Source organism: Hyalella azteca, unplaced genomic scaffold (assembly GCF_000764305.2).
Source record: "Hyalella azteca isolate HAZT.00-mixed unplaced genomic scaffold, Hazt_2.0.2 contig14089, whole genome shotgun sequence".
Classification (NCBI taxonomy): Eukaryota; Metazoa; Arthropoda; class Malacostraca; order Amphipoda; family Hyalellidae; genus Hyalella; species Hyalella azteca.
In genome coordinates this window covers 711667-729619 of record NW_025943988.1, presented here as the reverse complement: position 1 = coordinate 729619, position 17953 = coordinate 711667, and the positions used below count along the sequence as shown (strand labels likewise).

Genomic DNA, 17953 nt, shown 5'->3' with positions numbered 1-17953 from the left:
AGGTTCCACTATCCGAGGAGACCACAGCTCAGGTCGTATTGTGGAGCCGAGCGAAGATGGCGTAGTTAGTTCTTCTGTTGAATTAATGCGAGAGCGAACGTTAGAGATTATTGAGGATATATGAGAATATTGTGAAAATGAAAGCATATTGTGGAATTCGGATTGAATTCATGCGAATTTCTGTGCTAGATCGATGATTGTGCAGAATTGCATGCGCATCTTGTTTGATTTTATTTGGATGGTCACTTAAGTTTGATGATATATATGAACAATTTTTGTCAATCATTTAAAATATAGTTAATGTTTTACGATCATAGCGAAAAAAAAGTAATTATACCTCCAAACACCTTGGTACTCAGGAATCTTAATTACATTATTTTCTCATTCGTCATTTATACCTCGACCAATAAAAGAAAAAGTAAATCATATAACCAAAACGTTTTATTTTATTTTTTACTGTCGATTTAACAAAAATGTTGACGTTTCACGAAGCCCATTAAGAAAAAGTAGTATTAAAAGGTAGTTTAATAAGTTAAACCTATTATGAATTAGGAGAAACTTACATTCTGCACAAATTTATTCGAAATTAAAACAAATCCAAAGAAAAACAAGAATTGGAGAAATATTCCAAGATTAACTATGGAGTTATAGATAACTAAAGAAATATTAACCATGTGTGACTTAATTAATGCGTAAGGTGACGAACACACATAGAAAAACAAAAGAGTGGTTGTTGTTTTTTCACAGCGCTCGAGCCGTGAAATTTTTCACTCGGCATAATTTTGTTTGAAATTAATTCGTTAGAATGAACAGTTTATAAATGATTGTTTAAATGTTGCGAGCTACATTAATATGAAACAATTAGAATAATAAAGTAATAAATTGTGTTTGTTTTTACAAATAGGCATGTTAATTTCATGGATAATAATTCACAGAAGCACCGTAAAATAGAAATCAAACAACAGCTTATGTTCGATTTAAAGTTTGCTGTGGTGAAAAATGAAGTAGAAAAGAACACTTACTCAGTTTAGTTCAATGCTCGATTACTAAGTGACGCGATTATTAATTTCAGCAATTCCTTTTCACGTCATCGTCAAATAATGATGAGTACATTAAATATTATAGTAAACAATGGAAAATTACTGCACCTGGGCACAAATATTTTCTCAGTGGTGAAGCATTACTTGGGTTGCTGCTTGGGAAGTTTGGAAACGAATAAAAATTTTCTCTCCGAGGAAATTTTTCTTTTTTGTTATCTTCACCGCAGTGTTGTCGGTAGGGAAGGTTTCGGTGGTAGCGTCGCTCGTTAAGGTTATTTGAGACGCGCAGAAGCAACTGAAGTTTCCTGGAACGATGTTCGGCTCAAAATTAATTGTTTGCTGTCCAATAGACCACAAATTTATCTTACGTTTTTTGGGAAATATAAGTGGAATTTTTTCAGATTTTTTTTCAAACTTACTAGGCTAACTTTTTCAACGCAGGATTCAAGTATCCTTCACGGTAATTTGCTACAGTTAATAACTAATTGTAAATAACTTATTAGGTCCCAATATTCGCACCGGGAGCAATTAATATACCCAAAAAACTTTAAAGATGAAATGGAATTTTAAGTGGTTTAAATAATGAGACAAGTAAATCGCTCTTCAATTTGATTCCTGATTATTTCTCGATTGAATAAAGGAATAAAGGATTTGTTTTATATCTTAATGTACAGCAGATATTATTGTTTAGCTGCAAAGTATAAAGGAGGTCCATTAACGAAAATGAAAACATTTCGATGCACCAAAATATGAGAGGAAGAAGTCGACCTCAACTTCGTGTTATGCTTGGGATTCAACAACTCACTGGATTTAAACACGTCGTAAAGATCAATTATGGGCTCGGTTGAACGATGATTTTACGATCCGAGCTACCGTAAAATTTTAGCGGGCTCTTCGTGCGAAAACAGACCAACGCCCTGAACGCTCTTATTGGTTGAAGAATTTGTGAAGTTAAACCTAACTTTTTATTGGAATGAGGACTCATTAATCATTAAATTTAGACCAAATATAGAATATTCATGAAGTTTATTTGAGTTTCTCCGGTGATTTTCATTAGAAGATTTTTGAGAATTTGGAACAAAAACATTTTTATTAATATACTGAGATGTGGATGATGTTTTTGTCGGTGAAAATTAATTTGAGTACCAAAAATGGAAATAACAAAAACACTGAAGTGAAATAGAGAGGACTTCCCATGTAATTCTAACGTTAATTGTTGAACAATCAGTTTGCAATCCATCTCCGTAGGCACGCAACAATTTGTTCTCCATTTGGATTGATGCTCTTTTTTCTCTAACAAGACAGCTCAGGAGGATAGCCAAAGAGCTTCATGGTCAGGTTGGCTCAACATTGCATAATTACAAAGATTTTATCTGGAAAGTTACATGAGAGTCGTGGCTCCATGGCAACTTCGATGTAACTTGCATACTCCGCGACCATGAAGGCTGCGTTGCATATTTTACGAAGTATGCGATCGTTAATCTGCTTAGGATGCGTTAATTATAGTTATATTATATTATATTACTATAAAAATGATGTGCAAGACGATGATATGTCAATCTTGTTATCATTTCATGATTGTCATAAACTACCGTCATGTTCGTAGGGCAATATAAAGAAATGTTATGCAAAGAAGCAATGTGTATCATGTACTTAAAATAGCCAGCTATGATGTGAAATATATCAATTTCTCCTGCCGTGAAGAGAAAGCTATTATGGAAAAAATACTGAAGAGATTTGGAATGTTAAATGACCCGCACAAATCAATCCGAAATGTCATTATTATCGTATAACTTGGCCTTATTATTATAATCATAATATGAACTTACAGTACATGATTGTTACATTTTCATGAGACTTATTGATCGTCGTCGAAAAGATCCCTTTTTTATGAAGACGTATTCTTCAAATAATGTTAAAAAATATCTTATTTCTGCTTTCCTCTTAATACATTGAGAGAAATTAAAATTCATTGAGTCTTAATTCAGGGCTATAATTTGATATTTTTTTTAATTGAACGGAACATTTGCAGGGCAATGAAGCTTCTCAAGCAGTCTCTCAAAAATTTGATTTTCGCATTAATTACTTTATTTGACGGCAGATAGTTGTTTAGGAAAAAACTTTAGTGATCGAAACGATTTTAGTTGCTATCGCTTAATATTTTCTGCCCACGATAGTAAGGTGCAAATATAATATCTTTCAATAACACCATTAAGTAATGAACACTTTGAGTGTGGCACGACGCACCGGTATGTTGCAGAGTCTTTTTTCCGGACAAATTCCGCGAATTAGGTTTTGTCAGTTGCATCTGTCGACCAAAATATCTGTTGGCAGGACTATACGTACCTCATTAAATTTTAAGAAGTACGAAAAAATAAATTTTTTTTTTTCACCGGAACCTACAAATTTACTAGTATTTTTTTAATTATAGGCCTTTTTATCCGCGGACTTGGCTGTTTTTAGGCAATCTGGTGGGTAATGTCGCACTCAATTTATTAAAAAAATGTTGAATCGTGATATTTCTCGGAATTTTACCTGGCTGTTAGGCTGCTCCTGTTGTCCTCACGAACTCTTTAACTGAAAATTGGGATTTTTTCGTTATTGTCGATTGTTTGCGAAAGAGTGTATATATATATTAAAATAACAGGAGATTTCGGCGATAACAACAAATTTCAGGGCGCACTATCAGCATTGTTTTCTTTTCCAGCATGGTAACAAAGCCTCAAGTTGAAATTTTCTCGACTGAGCTATAATTTATCAATAATAGGAATGAATAATCTCCTGACATTTAAATTTAATGAAAATCGTTTGTTTTTACAGCAAGTGTCTTGGATCAGGAAGCGGGACTTGCACGTGCTGAGTTCGGGGCGTGTTGTCTTTGCCACGGATGAACGATTCGGGGTAAGCAGTAATCTTTGGGGTAAATCGTAAATTGGGGGTAAATCGTAAGCTTGGGGGTTAGCCGTAATCTTCATGATGATTCTTAATTTTCGGTGTAAGTATTAAACTTCGGGGTAAATTGTGATCTTCGGGGTACGTCTTAATCTTCGTGATAAATCGGATAACCTTCGTGGTAAATCGTAATCTTCGGGGTAAGTCGTGATCTTCAGGGTAAGTCGTGATCTTCAGGGTAAGTCGTGATCTTTGGGGTTAATCGTAATCTTCGGGGAAATGGCAATCTTCGGAGGATGTCGTATTCTTCGTGTTAAGTCTTAATACTCGGGGGTAAGTCTTGATCTTCGGGGTGAATCATAATCACCGTGGTTAGTTGTAATCTTCAGGGTATTTCTTAACTCTCGGGGTAAGTCGTAATCTTCGGGGTAAGTAGTAATCTTTAGGATAAATCGTGATCTTCTGGGTATATCGTAATCTAGGGATAAGTCGTAATCATCGGGGTAAGTCATAATCTTCGGGTTAAATCGTAATCTTCGGGGAAGTTCAAAAGTACACTTATTGGTAAATCTTTTCAATGTTTAAAATAAATTCTAATTAAGCTTTGGGATCAATTAATTTGTGTTAAAATTACTCTAGTATACTCAGAAAAGTTGATGGTTAGAGCTTATACATGAAATAATATACATGATGAGTAGAGTGAAGCAAATGAAATATTTTCAAGGATCCACGACAGGATATTATTTTATGACATGGATTTCACTGGTAGCAACTTCATAGCGGCCATTATTGATAACAAAATGCATTTAAAAGCTAGGATGCCATTATCTGACATCGATTTCACTGGTAGCAACTTCATACCGGCCATTATTGATAACAAAATACATTAAAAAGCTAGGCTGCCATTATAACCTTTATTGCGGTAAGTATCGCTTAAAGTCCCGCTCAGATTTTAGGCCATTACATGATCGATGGCCGCCATAAAAGTAAGTGGAAGCTGGTCGTAGTGAAATTAGCACAATAAAAAAATGTCTTATTGGTAGTTGATTTATATTTTTAATTCATTACATTTTGTTATACTATACGCGAACTATTCATCTTGTGATTTTTAAGTACAGTTTATTAAGTTTATTAGTAAGTAGTACTTATTAGTAAAGTTTATTACCGATAAAAATAAAAAATAAAAAATAATTGTTTTTGTGCGCATAAGTAACCTACAAGCAAAATCAGTATTAAAAAAATTAAGTCGTTCTTTATTTATTTTCTCTGAACTTAGAACTGTTTAACCGAAATAAAGATCTATGACTGTATTAAGTTAAAAATTAAAATTGATCCCAACACAATAAAATTTTGAATGAATAATTAGATGGCCATTACATTTTTTGCTTATCTATTTGACTTTGTAAAAGTTTCATAACCGAATAAATACGTTCCCATAAAAATACAATAATCATTACACTTAAAATAGTGTTAACTTTCTAAAACGCGGAACCCGTCCACAAGTGTCCAGTGATTCCCGGATTCTCCGTTAAATTTATTCTCTGAACAGAAACTTTAATTTCAGCACTCGCGGAAACCTCTAATTTTAGCTTTGAAGTTAAACCGACATTTTGGGTCGCTGGTTCAGCAGTCAAGTCTCACGTCACATCACTGAGATCTCCTATCTTGTGGACCCGTTCACGAGAAAAGAAACTGTGCGTTTTTTTTTGCTCGTGGACATTCTAAATCCTGCAATTTGTCTGGCTTTGTGGAAGTGGACGGGGTTCGGTGTATTTTGACGGACTCGGAATCAATGACAAAATTTAAGCATGGAACATTTATCATGTTTATTGATCACGATCGTATTAATGCTTTGTGTCTACACATTTAGATATCCTGTCATCTATAGAATAACATGCAAGTAAAATTAAATTTGCGATAATTGTATCAAGTAAAATTCACGTCCATCACATTCAGAGAATTAGCGTGAAACTAAACGCATTTATTTGAATATTTTAGTAGTGAAAATAAGGAAAGGTAAATAAGAAAATTTAAATGATAAGGTGGAGGTTTAATATATAAATGCCATATAAACATGTTATATGCTTATTTCATTACTATTTTTTCTTCTATACAAAATATTTACATAGTATCGTCTCATTTTCATGAGCGTTATGAAAAACTCGGGATTTGATTTTAATCTCACTTGATTGGAATTCGGAAAAAAACTGAAGCTTTTCTTGCCAGAAATTCATGAACCTAAAACATTCCGCCGCTACAATCTGATTATTGAAGATTAGAACTTGCCTCAGTAAATCCCAGCGTAACAAGAACACAATTAAGAATCTGATCCTATCAATCGTAATTCCTCAGAGAATGTTTCTTAACTTATAATTATCGCAACTAACTAATGATGTCTGTTGCTACTGAGTGCCTGTAATTCATAAGTCAAAATAATACTAATGACGGAAAATATGTTCGAAGAAATCTGGAGTTGTTCTTTCCCATAACATGGGGATCATTAATATTGTGAACACTACCGGTAAGATTCTTACACCGAACATAATAATTAGCGACTTGTATAATTTTTATCTTAAATACGCTACTAAAATATTGAACTATTTTACGAAGAAACTACTTAGTAGTGAAATATATTTGCTCGATACAAATCTTGTCTTTAGTATTTGCAATTATCTGAGAAAAGGAAATTTTTCGAATATTCATTTTGGGTTTTCACTTTTTTGCGACGGTGAGTTTAGTTTTGCTCCATCACTCATTTGATTTTAATCAAAACTTCGTGAATATTATTCTCTGTAAAGTTTATTTCACCCAAATCGTAATATTTTAGTAAGTAAAAACTAACTTTAAGTCATGAACTATTTATTTTATAAATAATACCTGCTTCCAGGCATCGTTGCATGATGCGGAGTGCCACCCATTTTAATTTCCAGATTCAATTTCAGATATTGTGTTCATTGCTAATTAAAATACAACTTCAGGATATTAGATCATAAATTAATAATTTCCTGTAGCAACCGTCAGTTGTGTGTGATTTGCAATGGTTTCTTTGATCAGGAAGTTATCAACAGTTTCCCAGTCTTTTACCTCGAGAACTCCTAACAAAGTCCCCTTCAAGTTGATTATCGGTTTTGGTTTACGTCAGGAGCAGTAACTTCCTGCCTATAGCAAATCTGGGTTGTTTTTGTGAAGGGAAAAGTTTCTATAGACACAACCGAGGGAGCTTCTCAGAGGCTCATATTCTTTCTTTGAAAGAAAGCACTTCGGTCTACTCCGTATTTACGTTTGTATTTCAAGAATCTAGAAGCAAATAATATATATATATAACTCAGTACTTGCTGCAGTGAGTGACAGAGAGCGCATTTTCTCGCCGACGAAAACGTGAAGTCACGGACGGACGGACGGACGGACAGACAGACGGACAGACAGACGGACATGACGAGTACAATAGTGCATTTTTTCATAATTTAGAATATGCACTAAAAATTTAATTTTTTATTTATTCTTTGAATTCATGATGATCTTGCAATTTAAAGAGACTTATGATTTAAGTACCTATATGCCATGATTACATTTTATTGTTTCATGTCTATTTTATTTTTTTACGCACATCTATTTGACTATATGTTGGAATGTAAAAAGCGAGTAGCCATTGCTAAGTAAGGGTTACACATACTTCGTTTCAAAGTTTTTTTTACTGAACTTTCATAGATGAGAAAAAATATTTGGTTTAATGAATGAGAAATTAAAATGAGTAAATATTTCGTGAAATGAATGAGTCGATGCAGCCCAATTATGATTAAAAGCTGGAGGAGAAATAATATCGAAATTTTGTTGAACATGATTTAAACTAATCATAGGAAATTTTATTGGTTTCCTCCTAATAGGAAACTTTAAGTAAAAAACAATAATTTATAAAACACTTATCCAAATATAAAACTTAGATTATGTGTATAATTTTAAATAATTTCAAATTCAATTTGTTTTCAACATTACTATCATATCAGAGAAAAAATGTCGGCTTTGCGCTTTGCAGAATAGGCCTGCCAATTCTTGTACTTTTCGCGACTTGTTCACAGGAGATCTAAAAACAGGTCCTTTGACCGGAACTTCTCAAAACTGGCGATAGTTTGGAATAGCTACTAGACTTCCGCCGGGCTTGATATGGTGCTGACATTTCAAGTCTGAACTTATATTTCTCCATATGTTCTCCCCCATATGTTCCATGTTCTTGAACGCGTTCACATTCTGAGCGCCAACGATGTAATCAGAGAGGCAGTCCCTCTTGCGAGTACACTTACACTGAACAGAACGGGAACGCGCGTACACCTACGCATTCATACTCCTTATGAAATACGTTATGAATACTCGTTATGAAATATACCGCTATATTAATTTTTCATTACATTGTGTTAGGTCAAACGTTTAGTTCAAGCAAAAATAACTTAACATTTCAAATACCCCGACGTTTATTTAGTAATGACGATTTCATATAATGATTTAATTTAGTTTTGACTTATTTGACAAACATATACTTGGAAATTAACTTTTATAAAACTATACTTAACCTTGATCTCAAAATTTCACATTTCATAATATCTTATATGCATTCTGCACAAAGGTAATCAATCGCTAAATATTCCAATATAATATATTTATGTTCTTATGCATGAAGATAATCCATCGTTAAATATTCCTTTGCATACCATATTTTATTCCTTTGCTTACAGGTCATTCACACGGACGATAAGTCAGAGAACTGGACCCTACAGATCAAATTTACGCAACTCCGCGACTCAGGCATCTACGAGTGCCAAGTGAACACCGTACCCAAGATTTCTATGGCATACCAGCTTAATGTTGTCGGTGAGTAAATCCAATAACTGCGTGTGGGCGACAAAAGGTGGTGCTTACAGCATGGCCTTGGGTTGGTGTCCCAAAACGAACCATTGGTACTAGTGACCTGAGCGGATCATAAGGTTTTAGACTAGAAATTTTTTACACGTGTTTAAGTTGATTGAGTAATAAAAAATTAATAATGTGCCATGCTCTTAATTATCTTTATGTTATGAGCACAAGATACTTTCTTGCTGATATAAGTGTTATTAAGCAGTTTTCAATAAGCTAAAATATCATGAAAATTTTATTTTCAAGTTTCGTGTTTCGATGAATTCAAATTTTCGTTGAATGAATTACATATTACAAAAGTTTATAGTGAAATTTTAGTTCCAACCGTTGGTTTCGTGAAGTGCACATATGAATTCATATATAGGGTCTTGTAATTTGTAAATTAAATGTAATTGTAGGGTATACGACTAAATTTTTCCCACATGTAAATACCGTACACAATTGTATGAGAATTGAGGGAAAAGCGGACCCTCAGAAGTAAATAATATTTATTGTCAATCAACTACATGATATTAACAAAATTAGCGCGTTGAATAATTGACTGAAACTAGGATAATTTGACAGAGGTATCATTCAAATAATAGTATAACATAATAATAACACAATGAGTACATACTTCTATTGACACTACAATTTTATTTTGATATACGGTGTTGGGTAATAATAAACTCAGCACCAAATAACCTCTTTGTTGGGCCAAAAACTTTTCCTGGAAAACGTTAAATTAAACGTCAATGATTACATCTCTACAGAATCAGAAGCCATCATTCAAGGGCCGGAATACGTTAAAGCGGGATCTACAATCAACTTGACCTGCACGGTCAATTTACCTGACATGCAAGGTGAGTTGTTTCGTTCTTTTATTCTTCAGTATTTTTATTTGTTGCTTAGTGATCAGAAAATTAGGAAAAATGATATTTATGTACTTGTTTCTGTCGCGTGAAAATAATATGAATTACTGAAGACTGTAAGTGAAAATTCCGTCTTTCTTTTCGGCTATACGTAGTATAACATGATCATTCGATGCAACTGGAGTTGAAACTGCCATTCCTTCCAATCAAACTCAAGTTATAATTGCTATTCCTTAGATGCAAACTCAAGTTGTAATTGTCATTCCGTCCATTCAAACTCAAGTTATAATTGCTATTCCTTAGATGCAAACGTAAGCTATAATTGCCATTCCTCCCATAAACTCAAGTAGAGTTGATCTTCCTTCGTTGTAAACTCAAATTTTAGTGTCATTCCTTCCATTCACACTCGAGTTCCGAAGGCCTATACTTATCCCAGTTCTTGTAAAATTCATGCACAAGCAGAGTCGATATATTCAGCGACTTCTATCAATGTCTTCAATCCCAAAATGATGCAATCGCTTCTGTTATCAAGTATGGTCAATCACACGCGTAAAACAACGAACGTTCAGTAAAAAGCGGGTACAGGTTTCGAGATAATTAGTTGTTTTTGTAATTCAATGTAATTTACAGACCCTCTTAACCTCATCGCTTTTCATGGATTACAGGCCTCTCTCTCACTGAATTGACAGCATGATATCTGACAGAATCGATCTTTTACTTGAATATTTAGGCAGGATTAACGAAGAAACTCAATCTTCCTTGAATAGTGGACCAATTTTAGACTAATGATTGCGATCACGAACAGCGGACTGGCTGATGCCTGCGTCCCCTCACTAGATGGCGCTCATGTTTATGCTTATAGATCTTTTGATAAGCTGTTGACGGGTGTAGAGGGGAAGTTTTTTCCCAATTTTTTGGTCGCGATATTGTTGATCACCCTAACTTGGATTATAACAGTAAACAATAGGAGAATTCCTTGCTTTCGACTGTTCACTAATACTACATAACATGCATTTTGAGAACGGTAGAAATATTTTTTTCTTTTGGACGAAAAAAGAAACACCAGCAACAAGTTATAAGCTCAACTTTGTAAATCCAAAACACATCCATGACACCTAACTTACGTCACACCGTAATTCCACTGTAATTTACCTATCGATGTATAGCAGGCGAACAAAGCTGTCCACAATTTCCAATTAATATGCAGATTACAGAATAATTCAGGAAACTATGAGATCTGACGGGTAAAAGTTTATTTATTTGTTGTGATTTCATTTCATATTGTATCACGCCGCTGTTATTGGAGCACGAAAAATGAGCGATGAACGCTTACTACCTTATACGTGGGTTTAAATACACCGTCTGATAAATAATATTTGTACCAAGTTTAAAAAATATTACATTAATTTGAAAGGAAATAGAGATATACAACATATAGCGATACTCGAAAAAATATATAACGGGAATGAAATAGCTATAATAATGAATACTTCATATTTTGGGTTACCAAGTAAATTCTCAAATAGTGATATATGAAAATAAATTTCTTGGGAAGATATTTACGGTGATTGACTTATTTTGATCTTATGTTTGTCTCAGAATAGGTCTTTATTTATCTTGCTTTAAAAAAATTGAATGCACGTATAGTCCAGTGCAGTTATGATTCTTCACTAAATACATAACTTTTTTAATTGTGTGGTTTGGTTTCGTTCTCTGCCATTGATCGTATATTGATCTTTTCATCTCTAATTGTTGGTGGTGAAAGGTGGGGACATAAAAGTCTACAGAATGTAACAAGAACTGAGTAGAAAACTCGCCTAAAAAATTATAAATATTATTGCATTCAAATGACTGAATTTTATTTAATCATACATAAAAACTCAAACGAACTATTGGTAATTTTTTGCAAATGAAATATTAGCCCGTAAGTCGCTGCAATAAAAAAATCAAACTCAGTAATCACTGCAGTGAGTGACAGAGAGCGCACTTTCTCGTCGACGAAAACGTGAAGCCACGGACTGACGGGCGGACAGACAGACGGACGGACGGACGGACGGACATGGCGAGCACAATAGCGCTTTTTTTCAATTAATGAGAAAATGCGCTAATAACAAATAAATGCATAAACCTGCAATACCAATTCTCTAAAGATATCCGTGCCGCCATCTTGATCTTATTAATGCAACCGCAATGACTAGTATAATAGATCGAGTGTTCAAATAATCATCGCCTACCTAATTACTCGTCGTCGTGATGGAATATTTGACGATGTCTGATCGACGATCAATCAGGAATACTAAACGATCGAAGTCAACCATGCCTCGCTGCGTGCCTTGGATTCATGGCACGCACCATGTTGGTTTGAGATTAATCATTGTTATGAATTATCAATCCATGATATTTCATGGTTAAGTAATTCATCATGAACTTTGATACACCATTCAGTTATCACTTTTTAATGTTGTTTGGTTTATCTAAGACGTCAATAGAGTGTAATATATGATGGAGTTATGTAATAATTTTGTTTGGTTTCAACAGGTAGCTAATTTTAAAAGATTTCAGATAAATTAATATATTTTTAAAATTGTAATGCTAATATTTGTAAATTGACTATGAAAAGGCATTTCTATTTCTTTATTTCGTCAAACAGATCAAGTAAAAATGACATGCAATAAGTTAACATTCTAACGGAATGCTTTTAAGGAAATCCATGAGCAATTTTCCAATATTATAACGACGGCACTTATATATTTGGGCGAAGAGTCACTGAAATTATAAAGTCTCTTGTGTTCCTTTTCTTAGATTCCGTAATGAACGTCGTGTGCTTTACGTGTTTTACAGAGCTTCGATGCGTTAATTATAAAAATAACAATTATTGAGTATGAGGCGTGCATGATAAACTTCAAGCAATGATGCAAGACTGTAAAATGATCTACTTCGATGACCGTTTTTATACTGCGCAATTTGTTTGAATATCGTAACATCGTAACAAGAAAACCAGGAATAGAAATTTTAAATAATCTGTGCCAGAGCAGCGATCAATATTGGCTTCAGACCTCTCCTGTCGTGCCTTCCATCCCTCTTGTCAATCACAGTCAACTAGAAAAAAATACTGCACCCATTAAGCTAAAATGAATATCAGTTTAATATAACCCGATAAATGTTTGTCATTGTTGACGAAAAGAATCACTTTAATGACGTAATTGATTTTGATAAGCATTAATGGGTCGACGTAATCAATTCACTTGACTTATTCCATTGGTAGTTTTTAGTCTCGCTTGCAACAACATGTTTGCTCGGGACCGCGGTCGACTAATTACAGGCGTCGTCGCAAATGACGTTCGATGATCGCGTGCAAAGACTCGGCCTGGTTCCTTTTATTCTGCAAGCAAAGCCCTCAATTTGACGCAAAGACAATATCTCTCTTCATTTCATCGTCGATTCGTCCACGTGTTCAAAAATGATTTGAGTTTATTATAAACGCGTTTGGGAAATCACGAAAATCAGTGTGCATTGGCGAAAAATGGTCAAAATTACATAAAGTTAGTGATTGATTTATTTCTCCAGCAGTAAACCTTACACATTTTCAAGCAAAATTCTTTACACAACAAGAACGTTGTAAAAATAACAGGGCTGTTCCATTTTCAAGATCAATCGTAATTTTTTATTCGATTGTCGTATTTCAAATTTTACGTTACGTGAAGTTTATGAAATTACGAGTACATGAGATCCATGTATTTCGCAATCCTAGTCAATTTAATATTAAATGACACGCCTTGTAATATTCAACCCTGAAATATTCGAGATCTGACAATCACACTGAGTTTACTGGCAGAATTTTCAACTAAGTTAATTAATGCGTTACTGCGTACATGCATTGAAGTCAATATTTGATATTCGATGTTTATTCAATTGAAATAAATTCTCTACGTTTGAATAAACAAATAGATATAAGCTCACGGAAAGACAGTGTTAAAAAAGTATGATAAAGAAAACATGTACGGCCATCAGTAGTGCTGAGGAAAATATGTTACAGCAATTGTCAAGTTTCTCATTAAAACTTTTGTAGTTATATAAAAAATTGTATTTATAAAGTTTCACATATATTCAAGTCCTATGATTTTTGCACACAAAAGTCACACAAATCCACTAGTTATTGAGTTTTTTTTAAATTCTTCTAATTACTTTCATATAATTTTTCAATTTCCAAGCAAAAAAGTGCAAAATGTATCTATCATTCAATATCGTAATATTTCATGATTACCGCATCGAGTCCTGAAAATTTTCAACGCTGCTGAAAAACTGTTTTATTGTCTACAAAGGAGAAAAATCCCTTCGATGTAAATTCGAACACAGCCATGCCGACCCATTTGGTCCTACCTAGAATACTTTAAGTATGAAGTTTTTTTCTTTTGTCGAGGAAATTTTTAGCCTGCAGAATGTTAATAAAATATATAATATAACTTTTTGACATATTTCTTTTGTCTGCTGTTCCGGACCTCGCTTCTGAAAATTAGTATTTATACAGACGAATATTTGAGAATAAATATTATAAAATTTTTTCAACACCATTGCTTTTCTGTTACCACGACGCAGAAATTCATATCTATCCAGAATATTTTAAAATAACCAATATAATTGTCCTTCTTAGGTTTACTTTTCTGGTACCACGACTCGGAAATTCTGAGCTACGAAGATCATGGCAGAGTGAAAATTTACACGAAAGAAGATGCCAGCGGTCGCACCGTGTCACAGCTCACCATCGAGGGTGCGCAGCTCTCACATTCCGGCAACTACACGTGCTGGCCTACATCTGCTATCCCTAAGTCTGTCATCGTCAACGTCGTGCTGCAAGGTAATAGTGAAAATCATCATATGTTTCTCTATTTCTCGATCATGAAAGAATATTGACATATAGTGATAATCGATAAATATATTAACGTTTCTAGATAATTTATAAAAATATTGATATTTCTCGATAAACGATATATATTTCGATAGTTCTTGATAATCGATAAATATATCAGTATTTCTAGATAAGCGATATGAATATTGATATTTCTGGATAATTGACAAATTTATGGATATATTTAGACAGCTGATAAAAATATTTATATTTCTCGGTAACCGATAAAAATTTCGGGATTTTTCAAATCTATTGAAGAATATTCGGTTTCTTCGGAAACATGCTTGCTAGTTCTCATAAGCTGCGATTGATAGACTGAAAAACCTTGAAAATAAATATTGAATTCGATAGCAGTTTGATCCATACCGGTGAGAATGTTTAATGAGTCTAAAATATGAACCTATATTTTAACATATGACATGTTAGAACATTAATGGTAACTCGGAATGGTTCAATATTAAACAGAAGCAATGTAATTATTATTGAGGCTTCAAAATTAAGTGACAAATTATAAATCATATTTTGTTATGGTTAATATTTTGCAAATAAATATTGAAATTATTGATATTTATATTTTTTTATCTACTTTAGATTGATAAGGTGAAGTCGATCTCGCTTCGTCATCTAAGATCATGAAAAATGTAATGAAATAGAACATGTAGATTCAATTTCAATTATATATAAATTGGGAATATTATAATTATACATGTATATATATTATAATATTATTTACAATTTCACGTAAGACAAATCGAAATTTGTCTATATTATTTCAGTTACAGTAATCTTGCACTCAAATTTCCAACAGGAGAACAACCGGCCGCCATGCAGACTGGCGTGGCCACGATCCTGAACAGCACGAAATTTTCTTCATTGTTCTCATCGGTGTTCGTAATGATGGCCTCGGCGGGAATAACTGCCATTCTTGCTGCTCTGGCCGACTGTGGTACGCGTTTTGGGTTGAATCCTAACAGTCAGAGATGATATAATTCACAGAACATGAACAAGTATGGTATAAATCGTGTATAATTATGTAAATATTTTAATGTATTATGTAAATATTATTTCGACGATAGTAGCTACAGTGGGCTGAACTAAAATAACCAAGCAGGTTATTGAAAATCAGCTTTTAATATTCAGTTAATTCACATACTTTCTTAAAATAATGAAGCAACCATAGATACACTTTGCCGATATGGACAGGGTGACATTGTAGAAAGTATGATTTTCCGCGTACTATCGATGTTGCAAATTTATTTTTTGCGTTCAAGATGAATTATTGACACACTTGACTTTATATAGTCGCACTAAGAAAAATGAGTGAGTCCAAATAGTGATGCACATTTGTCCTTTGTGTGGGTCATTCTGACCCAGTTGAGTTCGGTAAAACTATTTTCTTTTCAGGCTAAAACGACCCGTGCATTTTGTTTCATGCTTTCAACGCAGTATTTGTCTGATTAATTAATATTTTATTTATATTAATTAAATTAAAATACCTTCATAAGCATTTTGCATAATTGGGAAAATTGTTTTTTATTAATTTTTAACATATACGAACTGTATCGGAATATTCTCATTATCATTTTGCTTTCTCTGTCAACTAATTTCCTCCTCAAACGTGAAATATTGAAAGGAATTATGAATTTCTTCATTATTTCTAACGATTTTTGACAATGGTTAAGTCTCTAATAATATCAGTTGAAGAGCTACAAGCTGTAATTAACTAGGAAGTGAACGAACAAGCATTTGCCAAAATCTCCTGTAAATTGCCCGAAAAATTCTCAGAATACACTTTGTTATTCTAATTAATCAAATAAATTAGCTTATTTCGAGTGACGCTGTAATTCTCACAATTCCCTCACCGACGCTGCTTGCATTAAGAAAATATTCCAGAGAGTCATTATTATTTTCATGAATTATTTTAAATTTAAATAAAAGAACACATTTGTGATTTAAATTTCCTGGAAATAGCTCATTTAAAGGGTTAAGTTTAGGAATTTCGGAGCCGCTTCCTTCCTGTGTTTAGTTGAGGATTACAACTTGTTTTAACTAATTCGAATTAATTCAAATTTAATTTTAAAAGGCTTAGGCGCGATTTAAATTCGCTGGGAAACAGTTAATTTAAACGTTCACGTCGAGGAATCTTGGACCAGATTCCTGCCTGTGTTTGAAGTTGAGGCTTACAATTTGTTTTAACTAATTCGAATTAATTCAAATTTTAGCTTAAAAAGCTCAGGCGCGATTAAAATTCGCTGGGAAACAGGTAATTTAAACGTTCACGTCGAAGAATCTTGGAGCAGATTCGTGCCTGTGTTCGGAGTTGAGGGTAAACAGCCTGCGTCGTTCCCTCGCTTGATTAACGCGTCGGTCGCCCGTTCCGTGCTGGGCTGTGATCGTAAAAAGATCGTACAACTTGGATTGCTGCGCCAAGGTGCCAAGCCTTGCCTTATTGGCCACTGAGATAAGGGCATTTGTTTCTTTACCTCATCGTTGTTTTGGTGAAGCAAAACTTCGACTCATCAAATCGGAAAGAAAAAAATTGAGGCATTTGAGGTTTCTTTAGTCTGCCCCTGTAAGGTATGAAATGGGAAAACTACGCTTCCACTTGTTATATTTCCTTCTAAAATTAAAAGAGTGCATAATAGCGGATCATACTATATTGAGGGCCGTTATTAAACATTATTATAAAATTATAAAAGTGATACACAATATTAGATAATTATGTAATTTAATCAGAATACATATAACCAACCCACGTGCCGTTAAAGTGCTTTTTCCCGCCATCTTCAGTTTTGTTTCATAAAATGTTTACCAACAAAAACCTGGGAAAAACAAAAGATCCATGCAAAGTAAATGAACATATATAATAAAGCAGATCGTAAACTTCTTTTATGGCATATTTTGCAGGCCAAATGGGAGGCTTTCAGTATCGTTAATTATTCCGCAGTATGCTTGGCTGAAATTGTCAGACGTAGTGAATCGTATGTATGAAATTGAGGTCATAATAAGAAATATTTGTTGTATATAAAAATAAGGAACTAAGGCAAAATATTCTTGCATTTACAAGGTGTACTTGCGTAGAGATAATTTCTTTCTAACTCTGATCATAATGTGAATATTGATTAGAAAATCTTCAATTGGATCTCCAAATCAACCAAAAATTACGCTCGATATGAATTTAGAGAAACTCATATGAGAACTTTTCATATTTTTATTATTTATTCTTTCATTCAATTTGTGCACCTTTAACTTCAACATGAATTAAAATTCCTCACTAAGGAGAAACATTAATTCATAAAATAATCTACTCATGTTTGCTGGGTAACGTAGCTATTTCAAGGCTCTGTTGGAAAAGTTCA

The 17953-nt window shown here is 33.6% G+C and overlaps 1 protein-coding gene across 1 annotated transcript in view; it reads left to right on the top strand.

Annotated features, from left to right (window-relative positions):
* LOC108675217 overlaps positions 1-15870 on the top strand; it is a 32853-nt gene extending 16983 nt beyond the window's left edge. The window contains exons 3-7 of the mRNA XM_047883945.1: positions 3861-3941; positions 8660-8795; positions 9590-9679; positions 14340-14543; positions 15403-15870. Of these exons, the coding sequence (XP_047739901.1) occupies positions 3861-3941; positions 8660-8795; positions 9590-9679; positions 14340-14543; positions 15403-15578 (687 nt within the window). The 3' untranslated portion in view covers positions 15579-15870. The remainder of the gene's footprint in view (positions 1-3860; positions 3942-8659; positions 8796-9589; positions 9680-14339; positions 14544-15402) is intronic.
* Positions 15871-17953: the final 2083 nt, after the last annotated feature.